Below are 18,238 nucleotides of genomic sequence, written 5' to 3'. Positions count from 1 at the left end.
GCGCCTTTTGACGTTCTTGCAGCAGCACGACGAAGCTCCGCTATTTTGGTCTGATTTGGCATCATGCCACTATTCTAAAAGTGTCCTGGAGTGGTATGAAGCCAATTCTATCCATTTTGTTCCAAAGGACATGAACCCACCAAACTGTCCGGAGCTGCGCCCGGTGGAGCAGTACTGGCAATAATGACAGTCAAAGACGAGAAGGAAATGTTAAGAATATGAAAAAAAAACTGAGAAACTGGTATCCGATGACACGGTAAACACTTTGCCATCAAGCGAAAATGCGTTCAATTTTACACTCAAGGCGATTAACTTTTCATTTGATTTTTGTAGTAAATGTATAAATGTATAAAAATACCCTAAAATTTTGGTTTGATTCTTAACATTATAAGAGAATTGGCATGACATTTTCGGTGTCGCAATAACTTCGTGTGTTGAGTCGAATGCTATCTACACCCTTCAAAATGCTGAAGAAAGCTTCAAAATAAATTTCAAGCTCTGGACGATTACTGGCACTCACCTTGTAGCCGGAAGTGGTCAGCCCGGCGTTCCGCTTCGCCAGCACACACTTCATCCGCAGGAAGAAGGTCCGCTCGATTTCGATGGTTTGCGACTGCTGGTTGTAGTGGTGATGGTGGTGGTGGTGATGATGATGGTGATGATTGTGATGGCTATGGTGCTGCTGCTGTTGTTGCTGCGGGTGGAGCTGGTGCGTAGGCGTCGGTGGGATTTGACTAATGACGGATGGTGAAAGTCCCGGAGGAACTTGAGGAGGTGGGCCCAAATGGGGCTGTACGGATGATGGCGGGATCGAGGTGAGACTAGGTGAGATGGAAGGTGGACAACTGTTGCTTGGGGTAGTTTGCGGCGGGGACTCTGATGGTGGGCCCTGACTGATAACGGCTGTTGGGATGGTGGGAGTGCCGCCGGCAGGTGGGGAGGCCTCCATCGGATGCATTTGAGCAGCTGCAGTAGGGGGAGGTGGAGGTGGTGTAGCGGGACCAAACATATTCGGCTGCAGTGATAGGACTGCCGTCATTTCATCCTGGTCGTAATTGTGGATGTACTCGTAGATGGAGTTTCCCGTCAGCTCGACCTGGCTGAGTCCGAGATGTACCGAGGCTGTTTCCGAGATGTACATGATCTTACCGTCGGGCGCCACCACGAAAATAAACCCATCCAGCGTTTGAAGCAGATGAGAGCCGAGCTCTTTGATGGCCAAATCTCGGGGATTTGTGGGAATATGCTGGGAGCCCCAGGCGTCCCCCAGTCCTGTAACGAGAATAATTATAAAAGAAAACAATCTCAGTGTGCTGTGCGGTAGAGAGACATTGTAGTAGGCCTGCATAAGTGCCATTCATCCCCCTCAACAACAAGGACTAGTCGTCGTCGTCTTTTGTCATTATGGAACAGAGAGTAACGTCTATCCACTCGAAAATGTGTTTTTATTTGTCAGCATAATTTCTATCACTTTGTTCGCCTATTATTTCCCCCTTTGTTCCGAGAGGGAAAATGTCAGGCGGCTTTCCTGGGCCCGGAAAAGGTCGTTCGCAGTAGAATAACACCTCCCGTCGTCGGTCGGATTTCCCCCTATTAGCGGACCCAGCAGGAAGTGACGACTGATGACAGGGCGTGGGACAGTCGCCGAAAACGGAAGCAACCAAACTCAATGAGCCTTGCTCGATGCTGACGTTGTCGTCGGCGAGCGGATAACAATAACAAAAAGCATACGTTTTGTTCTGTTGTTTTTCCTAAGCCGGTCGTAGGATACACACTTGAGGAAAATCGACGGGACGCTACTGTTTTTCCACAGTAGCGAGCGAGGGTGGATTTTTCGGGTGCTTTTTTCTCTGCCGCAGGCATTTTTCCGGCTGGTGGTTGCGTATATTGATATAATTGTCTCTGATTTAAGGGTTCATTGGAAAAGGTCCTTCAGTCAGTCAGCCTTCGTTGGCGACACAGCTCCGGGATAACGTTTTAATGAGGAAGCACCTTCAAGTGGTTATGAGTCGGCTTTAAAGGTTTTGTGTCATAAACCGTAAAATAATACTGACACGTTTGTAATAATTCTATTGTTGTTTTTTCCTTCAAACGAAAATGCATAACAAAACTACGAATTCTTCAGTAATTTTGATCCTGTAGTAGGAAATAAATTTTGTGAACTTCATAATCTAAAGTCTAATAAAAGAGTCAACGCAAGATGAAGACAAATTTTCCCCTTTCTATTGATTCGAGTTGAATATTGAAATCAAATTTGCAATTTAAAATAACTCTGGTAACCTCAGCACCAGCAGTAATGAGCTTCAACCTCGTTACATTCCGAATCAAAAATAATGATTGTACTTTTTTCTGGTGATGTTTTGCTGCTCTCACTAATAACGAGCAACATCGCCATATTTAATGCCATTTCGCAGCTTCCAACCGATGATAACGAATAAATATTTAAATTTTAATTCAAGCCGACGAGGGTGTCTGCCAGAAGAATTTCTGCTGAAAAAAAGGCATTTTAATCACATCATCGCCAGTGACGCCAGTTGAAAATGACAACTAGAACTTCCGGAGATCAAGTGGTAGTATGCAAATGACATTGCCTCTTCATCACCTGAAGTAGGTTGCTGTCAGTCTAGTTCTGGATTGATTTAAAAATATTTTCGAGAAAAAAACAAATTTTAACTCAAATGGGCTTGAAACGAAGCAGAATAGAAAATCCGTTTTTGTGAAAAGGCTTAAGCTTTAGATAGAATTGATCATCTGCTTCCTTAAAATTTGAACATTGACTGTACTGTCACTGTGATGTTGACAGATTGCCATGTAAAAAGCGCCTCGAATGTGAAAAACATATGCTTTTTTACGCCTTCGTATAGGCAACAAACAAATAGAGAGGCTTGTTACAACATTGCAACTTGCAAATATCACATTGATGCCAACCAAATGGCACGCAACTCTGATATGAACTTGAAAATTTCATTCATTAATATTGATCTAATTTTAAATCATTAGAACCAAAGAAAATTTTAAAGTCAAATAACAACCATTCCGGCGTTTTACGAAACAATATTGTTTCCAAACAGAACATAACTCAACCAATCGAGCTCAGAAAAAAACGTCAAAAATAATAGTCGCTCGTTTCGGTTCTGATCGTGATTGCTCAGCTTCCGCGTGATTGGATTTTCTTCCCAAAAAAGTATGGTTATTGAAATCTCGTAAAACACCTGAACATAAAAGAGAACTGAGCCATTCAGGATAAACAAAGTGAGAAAAAAAAATTAACAACACCATAACGCGCGCTTAACCGAAAATTGGAATTTCTTTATGGATTGCGATCGTATCGCAACGCTCCGGCTTGTGGTGGGTAAATTTTTATGATAATTTCTTTTCAATATGCGCTCTGTCCAAGGCTTGGGTGTGACATTCTTTTGATTTTTTTTTCTGTTGGATTGAACATCTTTGCCAGGAAGCATCACAACTAGAAGTAGGAAATTTTTAAGGGCAATTTGGGCTGAAGCTGAAAGCGAAAGGTATTTCACGCCGATACGGATCTTAATGTATGCGATGATGTGGGGTAATTTTTTTTCCTAACAAAGAAGTATTAAGGTGAATTAACTTTTCCTTACAACGAATCGTTGAGATAGCAAAAAGAAATTTTCCTTTATTTTTTGTTGACATAGTAAGATTTCTTGAATCGTAAGAGCTCTCAATGATGAGATTTTGAAATCTGCGCGCTAAAACATTTGTTTCGTCATTCTTGTGTCATATTTGTTACTCTATTGTAAATTTTGTCATTCTGTAATTCAAATCCTATTTGTCATTTTTGTTATTTTCATATTTTAAATATTTTATTTATTTTTCTCATTTTTATCATTATGGTCGATTTCGTCATTTTTGTCATTTTTGTCATTTTTGTCATTTTTGTGATTTTTGTGATTTTTGTGATTTTTGTGATTTTTGTGATTTTTGTGTTTTTTGTGTTTTTTGTGATTTTTGTGATTTTTGTCATTTTTGTCATTTTTGTCATTTTTGTCATTTTTGTCATTTTTGTCATTTTTGTCATTTTTATCATTTTTGTCATTTTTGTCATTTTTGTCATTTTTGTCATTTTTGTCATTTTTGTCATTTTTGTCATTTTTGTCATTTTTGTCATTTTTGTGATTTTTGTGATTTTTGTGATTTTTGTCATTTTTATCATTTTTGTCATTTTTGTCATTTTTATCATTTTTGTCATTTTTGTCATTTTTGTCATTTTTGTCATTTTTGTCATTTTTGTCATTTTTGTCATTTTTGTCATTTTTGTCATTTTTGTCATTTTTGTCATTTTTGTCATTTTTGTCATTTTTGTCATTTTTGTCATTTTTGTCATTTTTGTCATTTTTGTCATTTTTGTCATTTTTGTCATTTTTGTCATTTTTGTCATTTTTGTCATTTTTGTCATTTTTGTCATTTTTGTCATTTTTGTCATTTTTGTCATTTTTGTCATTTTTGTCATTTTTGTCATTTTTGTCATTTTTGTCATTTTTGTCATTTTTGTCATTTTTGTCATTTTTGTCATTTTTGTCATTTTTGTCATTTTTGTCATTTTTGTCATTTTTGTCATTTTTGTCATTTTTGTCATTTTTGTCATTTTTGTCATTTTTGTCATTTTTGTCATTTTTGTCATTTTTGTCATTTTTGTCATTTTTGTCATTTTTGTCATTTTTGTCATTTTTGTCATTTTTGTCATTTTTGTCATTTTTGTCATTTTTGTCATTTTTGTCATTTTTGTCATTTTTGTCATTTTTGTCATTTTTGTCATTTTTGTCATTTTTGTCATTTTTGTCATTTTTGTCATTTTTGTCTTTTTTGTCTTTTTTGTCTTTTTTGTCATTTTTGTCATTTTTGTCATTTTGGTCAATTTTGTCATTTTCGTCATTTTTGTCATTTTTGTCATTTTTTTCATTTTTGTCATTTTTGTCATTTTTGTCATTTTTGTTTTTTTGTCATTTTTGTCATTTTTGTCATTTTTGTCATTTTTGTCATTTTTGTCATTTTTGTCATTTTTGTCATTTTTGTCATTTTTGTCATTTTTGTCATTTTTGTCATTTTTGTCATTTTTGTCATTTTTGTCATTTTTGTCATTTTTGTCATTTTTGTCATTTTTGTCATTTTTGTCATTTTTGTCATTTTTGTCATTTTTGTCATTTTTGTCATTTTTGTCATTTTTGTCATTTTTGTCATTTTTGTCATTTTTGTCATTTTTGTCATTTTTGTCATTTTTGTCATTTTTGTCATTTTTGTCATTTTTGTCATTTTTGTCATTTTTGTCATTTTTGTCATTTTTGTCATTTTTGTCATTTTTGTCATTTTTGTCATTTTTGTCATTTTTGTCATTTTTGTCATTTTTGTCATTTTTGTCATTTTTGTCATTTTTGTCATTTTTGTCATTTTTGTCATTTTTGTCATTTTTGTCATTTTTGTCATTTTTGTCATTTTTGTCATTTTTGTCATTTTTGTCATTTTTGTCATTTTCGTCATTTTTGTCATTTTTGTCATTTTTGTCATGTTTGTCATGTTTGTCATTTTTGTCATTTTTGTCATTTTTGTCATTTTTGTCATTTTTGTCATTTTTGTAATTTTTGTAATTTTTGTCATTTTTGTCATTTTTGTCATTTTTGTAATTTTTGTCATTTTTGTCATTTTTGTCATTTTTGTCATTTTTGTCATTTTTGTCATTTTTGTCATTTTTGTCATTTTTGTCATTTTTGTCATTTTTGTCATTTTCGTCATTTTCGTCATTTTCGTCATTTTTGTCATTTTTGTCATTAAGTCAATTTTGTCAATTTTGTCAATTTTGTCATTTTGTCATTTTTGTCATTTTCGTCATTTTTGACATTTTTGTCATTTTTGTCATTTTTGTCATGATTGTCATTATTGTCATTATTGTCATTTTTATCATTTTTATCATTTTTGTCATTTTTGTCATTTTTGTCATTTTTATCATTTTTGTCATTTTTGTCATTTTTGTCATTTTTGTCATTTTTGTCATTTTTGTCATTTTTGTCATTTTTGTTATTTTTGTCATTTTTGTCATTTTTGTCATTTTTGTCATTTTTGTCATTTTTGTCATTTTTGTCATTTTTGTCATTTTTGTCATTTTTGTCATTTTTGTCATTTTTGTCATTTTTGTCATTTTTGTCATTTTTGTTATTTTTGTCATTTTTGTCATTTTTGTCATTTTTGTCATTTTTGTCATTTTTGTCATTTTTGTCATTTTTGTCATTTTTGTCATTTTTGTCATTTTTGTCATTTTTGTCATTTTTGTCATTTTTGTCATTTTTGTCATTTTTGTCATTTTTGTCATTTTTGTCATTTTTGTCATTTTTGTCATTTTTGTCATTTTTGTCATTTTTGTCATTTTTGTCATTTTTGTCATTTTTGTCATTTTTGTCATTTTTGTCATTTTTGTCATTTTTGTCATTTTTGTCATTTTTGTCATTTTTGTCATTTTTGTCATTTTTGTCATTTTTGTCATTTTTGTCATTTTTGTCATTTTTGTCATTTTTGTCATTTTTGTCATTTTTGTCATTTTTGTCATTTTTGTCATTTTTGTCATTTTTGTCATTTTTGTCATTTTTGTCATTTTTGTCATTTTTGTCATTTTTGTCATTTTTGTCATTTTTGTCATTTTTGTCATTTTTGTCATTTTTGTCATTTTTGTCATTTTTGTCATTTTTGTCATTTTTGTCATTTTTGTCATTTTTGTCATTTTTGTCATTTTTGTCATTTTTGTCATTTTTGTCATTTTTGTCATTTTTGTCATTTTTGTCATTTTTGTCATTTTTGTCATTTTTGTCATTTTTGTCATTTTTGTCATTTTTGTCATTTTTGTCATTTTTGTCATTTTTCTCATTTTTCTCATTTTTGTCATTTTTGTCATTTTTGTCATTTTTGTCATTTTTGTCATTTTTGTCATTTTTGTCATTTTTGTCATTTTTGTCATTTTTGTCATTTTTGTCATTTTTGTCATTTTTGTCATTTTTGTCATTTTTGTCATTTTTGTCATTTTTGTGATTTTTGGCATTTTTGTGATTTTTGTGATTTTTGTCATTTTCGTCATTTTCGTCATTTTCGTCATTTTCGTCATTTTCGTCATTTTTGTCGTTTTCGTCATTTTTGTCATTTTTGTCATTTTTGTCATTTTTGTCATTTTTGTCATTTTTGTCATTTTTGTCATTTTTGTCATTTTTGTCATTTTTGTCATTTTTGTCATTTTTGTCATTTTTGTCATTTTTGTCATTTTTGTCATTTTTGTCATTTTTGTCATTTTTGTCATTTTTGTCATTTTTGTCATTTTTGTCATTTTTGTCATTTTTGTCATTTTTGTCATTTTTGTCATTTTTGTCATTTTTGTCATTTTTGTCATTTTTGTCATTAAGTCAATTTTGTCAATTTTGTCAATTTTGTCATTTTGTCATTTTTGTCATTTTCGTCATTTTTGACATTTTTGTCATTTTTGTCATTTTTGTCATGATTGTCATTATTGTCATTATTGTCATTTTTATCATTTTTATCATTTTTGTCATTTTTGTCATTTTTGTCATTTTTATCATTTTTGTCATTTTTGTCATTTTTGTCATTTTTGTCATTTTTGTCATTTTTGTCATTTTTGTCATTTTTGTTATTTTTGTCATTTTTGTCATTTTTGTCATTTTTGTCATTTTTGTCATTTTTGTCATTTTTGTCATTTTTGTCATTTTTGTCATTTTTGTCATTTTTGTCATTTTTGTCATTTTTGTCATTTTTGTCATTTTTGTTATTTTTGTCATTTTTGTCATTTTTGTCATTTTTGTCATTTTTGTCATTTTTGTCATTTTTGTCATTTTTGTCATTTTTGTCATTTTTGTCATTTTTGTCATTTTTGTCATTTTTGTCATTTTTGTCATTTTTGTCATTTTTGTCATTTTTGTCATTTTTGTCATTTTTGTCATTTTTGTCATTTTTGTCATTTTTGTCATTTTTGTCATTTTTTGTCATTTTTTGTCATTTTTTTGTCATTTTTTTGTCATTTTTTTGTCATTTTTGTCATTTTTGTCATTTTTGTCATTTTTGTAATTTTTGTAATTTTTGTAATTTTTGTAATTTTTGTAATTTTTGTAATTTTTGTAATTTTTGTAATTTTTGTAATTTTTGTAATTTTTGTAATTTTTGTAATTTTTGTAATTTTTGTCATTTTTGTCATTTTTGTTATTTTGGTCATTATGGTCATTTTGGTCATTTTGGTCATATTGGTCGCTTTTTTCATTTTTGTCATTTTTATCAGATTTGTCATTTTTGTAATTTTTGTTGTTTTTGTAATTTTTGTAATTTTTGTAATTTTTGCTATTTTTGTCATTTTTATCATATTTGTCATTTTGGTCATTTTTGTCATTTTTATCATTTTAGTCATTTTGGTCATTTTTGTCATTTTTGTCATTTTTGTCATTTTTGTCATTTTTGTCATTTTTGTCATTTTTGTCATTTTTGTCATTTTTGTCATTTTTGTCATTTTTGTCATTTTTGTCATTTTTGTCATTTTTGTCGTTTTTGTCATTTTTGTCATTTTTGTCATTTTTGTCATTTTTGTCATTTTTGTCATTTTTGTCATTTTTGTCATTTTTGTCATTTTTGTCATTTTTGTCATTTTTGTAATTTTTGTCATTTTTGTCATTTTTGTCATTTTTGTCAATTTTGTCATTTTTGTCATTTTTGTAATTTTTGTGATTTTTGTGATTTTTGTGATTTTTGTCATTTTAATCATTTTTGTCATTTTTGCCATTTAGGTATGTCATTTTTGCCATTTATGTCATTTTTGTCATTTTTGTCATTTCTGTCATTTATGTCATTTTTGTCATTTTTGTCATTTTTGTCATTTTTGTCATTTTTGTCATTTTTGTTATTTTTGTCATTTTTGTTATTTTTGTCATTTTTGTCATTTTTGTCATTTTTGTCATTTTTGTCATTTTTGTCATTTTTGTCATTTTTGTCATTTTTGTCATTTTTGTGATTTTTGTCATTTTTGTCATTTTTGTCATTTTTGTCATTTTTGTCATTTTTGTCATTCTTGTCATTTTTGTCATTTTTGTCATTTTTGTCATTTTTGTCATTTTTGTCATTTTTCGCTTTACGAAGCGTTTGTGTCTCATTTTTTATCGCAAATTTCGATTCGGAAATCTAATTCAAAATAAAAAAAAAGGTTGTTTCAGAATCAGTTTCAAAAAAAAGTTACAGATTTCAAGTCAAAACTCAGACAGACAGAATAAAAACTTTAATGTAAGTTCAAATCGTGTATATACATAAGTTTAAATTTAACAGCTTTAACAGTAAAATAGGTATCAATTGATCGGTCAAAATTAGCTTTATATACAAAAAATGTATTCCTTCCGCAGTTCATAAATAAGTGAATAATAAGTAACTACTATCTAGTAAATAGTGCACTTACCTTCGGGGAACACCTGGCGCATCTTCAGGTACGAGGTAGTCAGTCGGATGATCGACGCCTTATCGAGCTGGGACGTGATGGCACTCGGCAGCGGCAGAAGCTTGGCCAGCTCCAGGAACTCTGCATTCTCCTTCTCCCGGCGGGAGCGAGCCGCATTCTTGCTTTTCTCCTTCATGGCGCAGCGTGTGGCAAGACCTAACGAAGAAAGAAAAAAATGTCACACATATGAGTTAGTCTCGGGGTAAAACAGCTTCCGGAAACCGCCTTGCAAGCCATATGGCAGCATTGGTTGAGGTGGGGGTGATAATTGGTTCAATGGAAGAGAGAGTAAATACAACACAAAAAATAACCAAACTACCAGGGCAAGTGCACATTAAGATTACCACCGCTCGCTGATCGGATAAATCTCTTCATAGGCGACCAGCTTTGGAGGGAGAAGTGTTAATGGCCGGCCGCGTCGGATGGGTGTTCGAGGTTTATATGGGAAACTAATTTATTTGCCCGGACAATTAACACCATCATAGATAGAATAACATGGCCAAAAGTTACGAGGGGATTTGAATGCGTTTTGTGGATGTAACAATTAATTCGTATCGATATGTTGTTTCAATAACTTTGGCGTGAAACTAAAATCGTATCGTTTTTTCTAGAATAGAAAGGCGGTTCAACAATACAAATAAGTCGAAATTCGAAACCACATTATCCAAGAAATCATTTAGTTGAATGTTGAACGATAATATTTAGAAACAAGAAATATTTCTAAGATTATTTGAGAACTCTCCCTCCTTTTCAGTAGGCAGATAGGAATAGCGGGAGGAAACCTCTCTTAATTTTTTTTACGTAACATGAAAACTGATCAAGCAAATGGAACCAAATTTGGTATGGAATGGTGTTAGGGTACTACAAATTGTATAGATGAATGTTTGGCACCCATTTCTCCTTCCAATGGGGAGAAACGAAATGAGGAGGAGGGCTCACTTTATTTTTTTTCATAATTGGAGAACTTATCGAGCAAATGGAACCAAATTTGTCATGGGAGGATATTTTTGGTACGATAAATGTTTTTATAATTATTTGGAACCCCTGCCTCCTTTCAATGCGGAAATAGGAGAGAGTCTATAACTAAAAACAAATCGAGCAAATGAAACCAAATTTTGTATGACATGGTATAAGGTATCAGGGAATGATAAATGTGTTCCTTGAATCTTTGGTATCCCCTTACCCTTCCAGTGGGGAGATAGGGAGAAGGAGTGGGACTCCTGTTAACTTTTTTTTTGAGAACAGGCAGGTGAGTGTATTAGAGGCCGAGGAAAGTTTCTATTACGCTTTGAGAACCCCCCCTTTCAGAGAAAGGAGGCCTTCCAAACAAAAGACAAATGTTTGCAAAACTCAAGAATCGATCCAGCAAATGGTACCAAATTTGGCGTGGGAAGGTATTTGGGTAGAAAACAAAAAAATTTATGATTATTTGAGAACTCTCCCTCCTTTCCAGTAGGAAGATAGGAAGTAGCCTCTTTTACAATTTTTCACATAACTCGAAAACTGTTTAAGCAAATGGAACCAAATTTTGGTATGGGATGGTGTTAGATGTATATGATGAATATTTGCACCCATCCCCCGTTCTAATGGGGAGAAAAAAAGGAGAGAGGATTCTTTAATTTTTTTGCATAATTGGTGAACTTATCGAGCAGTTGGAACCAAATTTGGCATGGGAATATATTTTAACACGATGAATGTTTTTTTTTGATTATTGAAACCCCTCCTTCCTTCCAACGGGTAAATAGGAGAGGGGTAGAGGGAGCTTCCATACAACTTTTTGTATAACTGAAGAACAAATCAAACAAATGGAACTTAATTTTGCATCGGTTGGTATTATGGTATGATAAATGTGTTCCCAGAATTTTTGGTATGCCTTTACCCTTCCAGTGGAGCGATAGGGAGATTGAGGGGGGCTCCTGTTAATCTTTTTTTAATAACCGGAAAACTTTCTATAATATTTCTATAATTATTTGAGACTCTTCCCCTCTCTCTTGGGAAGAAAGGAAGGGAAGAGGAAAGCTTTCATACAATTCAGCACCAAAACGAGAAAAGGGTCTATGTTCATTTATGACGTTTCGAGAAAAATGCGTTTGAAAATTTTGCAACCATTTTTAAATCGCTAATAAAAATTCACGAGGAATCCTCCAAGTGGTCAAAACGGTGCGTATGTTTTTATCGATAAGAGGATATTATCATGGAAAAATAGCTCACAATTGTTTATTTAACCTAGCTGGAGTATGAATTTCGTCTGAATGTTTTATAAATATGTACATCCTTTGCTTTGTACTGTATGTCTCATATGTGTGAGTGAGATGGAGATGAAATTTCCCCTATTTTTTGACAAACGCTTATGGTTCTCTCTATAGGAGTGAGTGAATAGCTTTCCGCATTCTTGCCCTTTTAATGTTTTGCATCTAGACCGTTTTCTTTGTTGTGAAGTGAAGGGTGTATAAAACAATTTGTGTGAGGATAATGTCATTTTATGGCTCTAAATTTTTTAGATCCTTTGCTCAAACTGCATTATAAATCTTACGAAAACTGAAACTAAATCTAAAGAAATGGAGGATTTTTGGGTACAAAAAAAATCGGTATGATTATTAGAAACGTGAACCTTCTTCAATTATGTTGTATTGTAATTTATTGAAAGATTAAATTATTTTTATTATAACCCACCTCGAGATGTCAACTCATAAGAAGATTTTCAAATTCGGCCTAATATCTAATATTAAATTTCTATGTTTATTATTATTGTTCAAATATTTTCTATAAATTTTTAACTTTTTTTTATTTGTATAAATTAAGCTTTGAAATGGTCCGAGAATAAATATCAGTTATAATGACCGTCTTCTGCTGGTGTTCGTTGATTTCGAAAAAGCATTCGACCGACTTAACCATGAAAACATCTGGGCGGCTCTAAGGCGACGAGGGGTCCCAGAGAAACTAGTCCATCTCATCGAAGCACAGTACGAGGCATTTTCGTGCAAGGTCTTGCACGACGGTGTCTTGTCCGAACCAATCCCGGTAACTGCTGGAGTGAGACAAGGATGTATTCTATAACCGCTACTTTTTCTAATCGTAATGGATGAGATTCTGATTGGATCGATTGACTGTGCACCGAACCGAGGATTGCCGTGGAATCCTTCAACAATGGAGCAACTGAACGACCTTGACCTGGCTGACGATATTGTTCTGCTCGCCCAAACACAACCAGATATGCAGAGCAAACTCGACGACCTCACCGAAAGTTCCAAGGCAGCAGGTCTCAAAGTCAATGTCGGAAAGACCAAGTCGATGGAGATCAACACAGGAAATCCCTCCAGTTTCATGGTAGCTGGGCAACAAGTTGAGAAAGTGGAGTGCTTCCAGTATCTTGGTAGCCAGATTACGCCTGATGGTGGTACCAGAAAAGACATCGAAACACGGATCAGAAAGGCCCGATTTGCGTTTGCGAGTCTCCGAAACATCTGGCGGTCACGCCAGATCTCTCTACGAACAAAAATCCGAATCTTCAACTCAAACGTCAAATCCGTATTGCTGTATGGGTGTGAAACTTGGTGCACATATGCGGTAACGACGCGAAAACTGCAAGTATTTGTAAACCGCTGCCTGCGGAATATCATCCGCGCCTGGTGGGCCTGGCAACTGGATCTCGAATGAGGAACTACATCGCCGGTGTCATCAAAAGGCGCTAGAAATCGAGATTCGGGAACGTAAGTGGAGATGGATTGGGCACACGCTGCGAAGAGATGAAAACGAGATTTGCAGAGAGGCGCTAGATTGGAATCCAGAAGGTCATCGAAGAAGAGGCAGACCCAGAAATTCGTGGCGGCGAAGCCTAGCCGCTGAAATCCGAACTGTCGACGAGAATCTTGACTGGGACCAGGTGAAGACGCTGGCTCCGGATCGTCAACAGTGGAGGTCTTTTACCACGGCCCTATGCACCGGAAGATCGGCGCGGGATCATTAAGTAAGTAAGTAAGTATAATGACCGTATATTAAAAATTTAGTGTTGATTACACTAGTTTACAGCTTTTTTTACTAGTAAACTGAAAATCCATTATAATATAAAATCGAGCGTTTTTGAAAAAATCTAATTTTGCTAAAACTGAAAAGTATTCGAACATCAATTTGAACATCTCGGACTACAAAACATTACTTCGATTGAAATCTCTCTTCCTCCTACTGAAGGTGGATAAGCTTGCCAGATTGCCAGGTTTTACTTGGACTTGCCCGGATAATTAATACAAAATTTAGGAAAGGTTCGGTTCGGACAAAATTTGACTGAATATTGTCCGGTTTTGGTGTTTAAAACTTTGGAATCAAATGCTCGGATTTTGCCAGGTTTTTAGATAAAACTGCCCGAATCCGGTCTGGATACGTCCGGGAAAAAAATCTGACAACCTTAGTGTAAGAGTATTGTTGATACTTTCGAGTTTATGATCGGAAAAAAACGATAAAAACGCCTTTTTTTAGACAAATTTCAATTTTTTTACGGTTTTAAACTGGATCTTTTGCGCTTTTTTTTTTCATTTTTAACATAATTTCCTAAATATTCGAAAAACTGTTAATCACTCACAGATCTGATCCGAATCTATAAAAAATTTATTCACCTCCAATATGAGGAAAAGAGATTTCAAATTGATGTTGTGTAGTCCGAGGTATTTAGATTCATGTACAATTACTTTTTTTTAGCGAAATTCCATATTTTGAGCAATTCTTTTAAATTAGTTATTTGTGAAACTGTACTGTACTTAAGAAACTGTTCACTTATACATTTTAAAACCTTTTCGTATCCTCATAGAAGTGTGTTCATTTAAAGTTGATTTGTTTTTAATCAACGTCTTACTAACTTTCCGTAAATTGAAGTATATTAAAAACCTCCAAATAAAACCCCATTTCACCATTGATGAACCACCCTGCTCGTTTTAGATACTATTAGATCATAAAAGTTCCAAGCGCTCATTGGGCAAAGTTCTAATTACGCTAATCCGCTTAACGCAATGAGGCAGCCAACTTTTCCTTCGAATACAATCGACCGATGATAGCTGATAGTTCGGAAAAGTTCCCTCTCCCAAACATGTCTAAGAAGGCAAAATTTTTCGTATAATTACCCAAAATGTTCTGGTTACAATCCGTTAGCGGTTTTCGTAGCACTTTCATTTTTGTTTTTTTTTTTTTTTTGGTTTGGTTTGAATGACAAATCAATCACTGGTAAACTTAACTAATCACACTTAAACACTTCACGACTTAACTATCACTAACTAAACCTAACTAAAGCATCGATATCACTGCAGAGTTCGTCGACTTTCAGAATTAATGAGAAGAGTTTGTTTGTTTTGTTTTGTTTTTGACTTTTCTTCTAAGGGATAAGTGACGCGCACTTGTCGCTTGAACTTGTCGATCGGTACTGACTGGAGGATTCAGAAACCTGATCCTTTGGTCCTTCGAACGTCAATCTCGGCACCTTTTCAGGTGTGAGTACTTACTTTGGGAAGGTGTGGGTGCGTAAATGCGTAACGGGAATCCGGGATTGGTTGCTACATATGTACCTTCAAGGATCCATTCACTTGATCGTCGGAGAATGAAGGAATCGGAAAGATTTGGGCGGTGCAAAAGCCCCTAGAAAAAAACAACAAACAAACGATTTTCGTTCGTGCAATGTCCTACAAGAACACTAATACCAAGACCATTTGTAAAGTAAATTTCCAAGGATCTTAAGGAAGACTCCCGACGGCCGGTTCCCACGATTATTTACATAATTTATTGTCCGTCTTCGTCCTGGCTTGGCTGACTGTTGAATGTGGAATAGACTAGTTCACTTTTCGGCTTTTTTCGCTGATCGCAACGCCACTTACAGGGTTTGATCCTCATTCATTTTCAAGTACTCTGGCCAAATTTGAGCTCATTTGAGTTAGTTTCCAGCGTGCGCTAGAAGTTTGATTGAAAAAAGTCCATTTTTCTGGAAAATTTTCGTAGATGTGTTCCTAGCAAGCTGTTGTTAATATAAAATGATAATTTTATAGTGCTCGGTGATTGGTATGACAAGCATTCGCATGGACCTGTTTTAGATAATTGACTAAATCAAACCGAAAAAAATTAAAAATTCATAAACTACCAACTTTTACAGAAAATTTACTTACAAGTTGAGAGCTTAAAATCAGTAGTAAATAGAAAAAAAAATATTTTCGATATAAACTTTTCATAAAAAGATAGCCTTATTTATAACCTTTAATTTGATGTATAACTCTTAATGATCGCAAGAGTGCTAGCAAAGTTATTCAAATATCTATGCAACAAATTTGATTTGATAAAATATTTTTCATTCAAGTTTGCTCCTCACCAACTTGTGCACAAGAAAGGATATTTTATTCAATCAAGTACCCCATGACGCGGCCAGGAGTTAAAAAAAAGCGCGCGCTTTGATCAAGTTGTAAGCAAGTCCTCTTGATGCCACGTTTTGCAGGTTGCATGATGCTAAAACTTGAATGGAGACAACATTATGATTCAAAGAATGTGATGTGAATGTTCGAATATCTTTGCTTGTACTGTTGCGATAATTAAGTGTTATACATCAAATTAAAGGTTATAAATAAGGCTATCTTTTTATGAAGATTTTATATCGAAAATATTTTTTTTCTATTTACTACTGATTTTAAGCTCTCAACTTGTAAGTAAATTTTCTGTAAAAGTTGGTAGTTTATGAATTTTTAATTTTTTTCGGTTTGATTTAGTCAATTATCTAAAACAGGTCCATACGAATGCTTGTCATGCCAATCACCGAGCACTATAAAATTATCATTTCATATTAACAACAACTTGCTAGAACACATCTACGAAAATTTTCCAGGAAAATTGACTTTTTTCAATAAAACTTCTAGCGCACGCTGGAAACTTACTCAAATGAGCTCAAATTCGGCCAGAGTTCTTAAAAATGAATGAGGATCAAACCCTGTAAGTGGCGTTGTGATCAGCGAAAAAAGCCGAAAAATGAACTAGTCTAATGTGGAACCATCTGGAGATTTTCTTCGATTCAAAACAGGGCGATAAACGGCGAACCTGTTTCTGAGGATTCTTGACACCTTCCGATAGGAATATACAGAAAAAAAAAACCCGAAACCACGCGTACGTGTCCGTGGACAAAAGGGATCGGTACCAATTGTCGACGGGAGCGAACAAATTGGCATGTACGTGTATTATGATCAGGTTCACCCATCATCATTCAGAAGAGCTTGGCCGTTTTCAATTGTCGCCGTGCGTCTGGAAAATCCCGATTCCATGAATGAATCTTCCATTTTTTTTTTCATCCTCGATGGATTCCTGGGGTCGTTGTCGTCGTCATCATCATTTGTAAGAGTTAGGTTAGGTTGGGGGAGGATTTCTGTGTGGGAAACGACCTTGTCGTTGGCTCACGTTTTTCCCTAACCATCAGGGGACGTTGTCGTAGATCTAACGTTTTAATAGTTCAGCTGAACCTTACTCCGGGTCACATACCTACTACATCTCCCATCGAGTCCCCGCCTGGCGATGGTCAATGTGGATGGTCGACGGCGGCGATGGCGGTGAATTTCCATCATCTTTCTTATCTTATTTTTCATACGCCCGGATTTCGTGACTTTTCGAGAAATCCGGTTATTCCTTGGCACGTACGTGGTAGATATACTTCGGTGCAGGTTCGATAAAGAAAAAACTGTGTCATTTGTTAGCCACACCTCACAGTTCATATTCTGAATTCCGAGAAATTCTTGAAAAGGTTTCTTGAAATTCAGTTGTTCTGTTGGAATAAAAATAAAGTTTGTCAAAATCCATAATTCAACGAGGTTTCCATCAACGTTTTCGTGAGATTTGTGTTCTTAATATTCCCGGTTTTCCTTATTTTTCCAAATTTCAAATCCACAACCCCAAAAAATTAATCACGTATCACAACGTCTTTTAACTGAACATACAAATCAGATCTTTGACTTAAAGGATTTTTTGCAAAAACCGATCGTTTCGTGGTTTGATCCATTGAATAAAAAATCATAAAATTAAAAAAAAAAATGAAAATTCAAATTAAATTGTACATATTTTTTTTTCTAAATTTATAAATATGTTTGAAAAATAAAGTCTTAAGCAATTATGAAAAAAAATGTGAATCTTTTTTTCCTGTACCTTTTCTAAAATAATGATTAAAAGCTACAAAACTGTGTAAATTTCCTTCACTGAATCAAATTAGGAACATAGCCATAACTATTCAAATAAGCCATAGCCAAAATTAGGAACAATAAATTTAATATACAGGTCTACAAAATGTACAAAAAGTATGTCAAAAATTTAAAGAACTGATTTCGACTAATGTGGGAGTGTTTTATCAAAAAATGCCTTTTTTGTAGTTTTCGAGATTCAGGGGTCAATTTTTGAAAAAAGATAAAGCATTCATTCCAAAAATGTGTACAGTTTTTTTTAAAATGACTGTGGAAAATTTACTAAGATTTCTTAATTAACCTTTTCACAGATTTTTGAAAACAATTTTGATTTATTTCCATTTTGAATGGGATTTCGAGGAAATTATTGAGAAAATTCAAAGAAACTATAGATATAGAAGATATTTGCTATAACGTAAGTAAAAACTTTTGATGAGTTGTCTTAAAATAATGGAACAAAAATTTGCAACAGTTTTCTTATAATAAATGTTTAAAAATTGTGGTTTATTTTAATTTTGTTTCTTGATGTACACATGATTTCCAACTGTTTATAATGGTTTAAAAAAAA

General features: G+C 33.6%; 1 protein-coding gene across 5 annotated transcripts in view; it reads right to left on the bottom strand.

Annotated features, from left to right (window-relative positions):
- LOC129739018 (protein single-minded) overlaps window positions 1-18,238 on the bottom strand; it is a 97,973-nt gene that overhangs the window by 12,732 nt on the left and 67,003 nt on the right. For 4 of the 5 annotated variants that reach the window (XM_055730408.1, XM_055730419.1, XM_055730394.1 and 1 more), the window contains exons 2-3: window positions 9,452-9,646; window positions 521-1,272 (exon numbers count right to left, since the gene is read on the bottom strand). In XM_055730408.1, the coding sequence (XP_055586383.1) occupies window positions 521-1,272; window positions 9,452-9,646 (947 nt within the window). Of the gene's footprint in view, window positions 1-520; window positions 1,273-9,451; window positions 9,647-14,601; window positions 14,877-18,238 lie in introns of those variants that run through there. The other variant, XM_055730401.1, reaches the window with a different exon arrangement.

Source organism: Uranotaenia lowii, chromosome 1 (genome assembly GCF_029784155.1).
Source record: "Uranotaenia lowii strain MFRU-FL chromosome 1, ASM2978415v1, whole genome shotgun sequence".
NCBI lineage: Eukaryota > Metazoa > Arthropoda > Insecta > Diptera > Culicidae > Uranotaenia > Uranotaenia lowii.
Note: the sequence above shows the minus strand (reverse complement) of the source record. Positions and strands in the feature narration are given on the sequence as shown.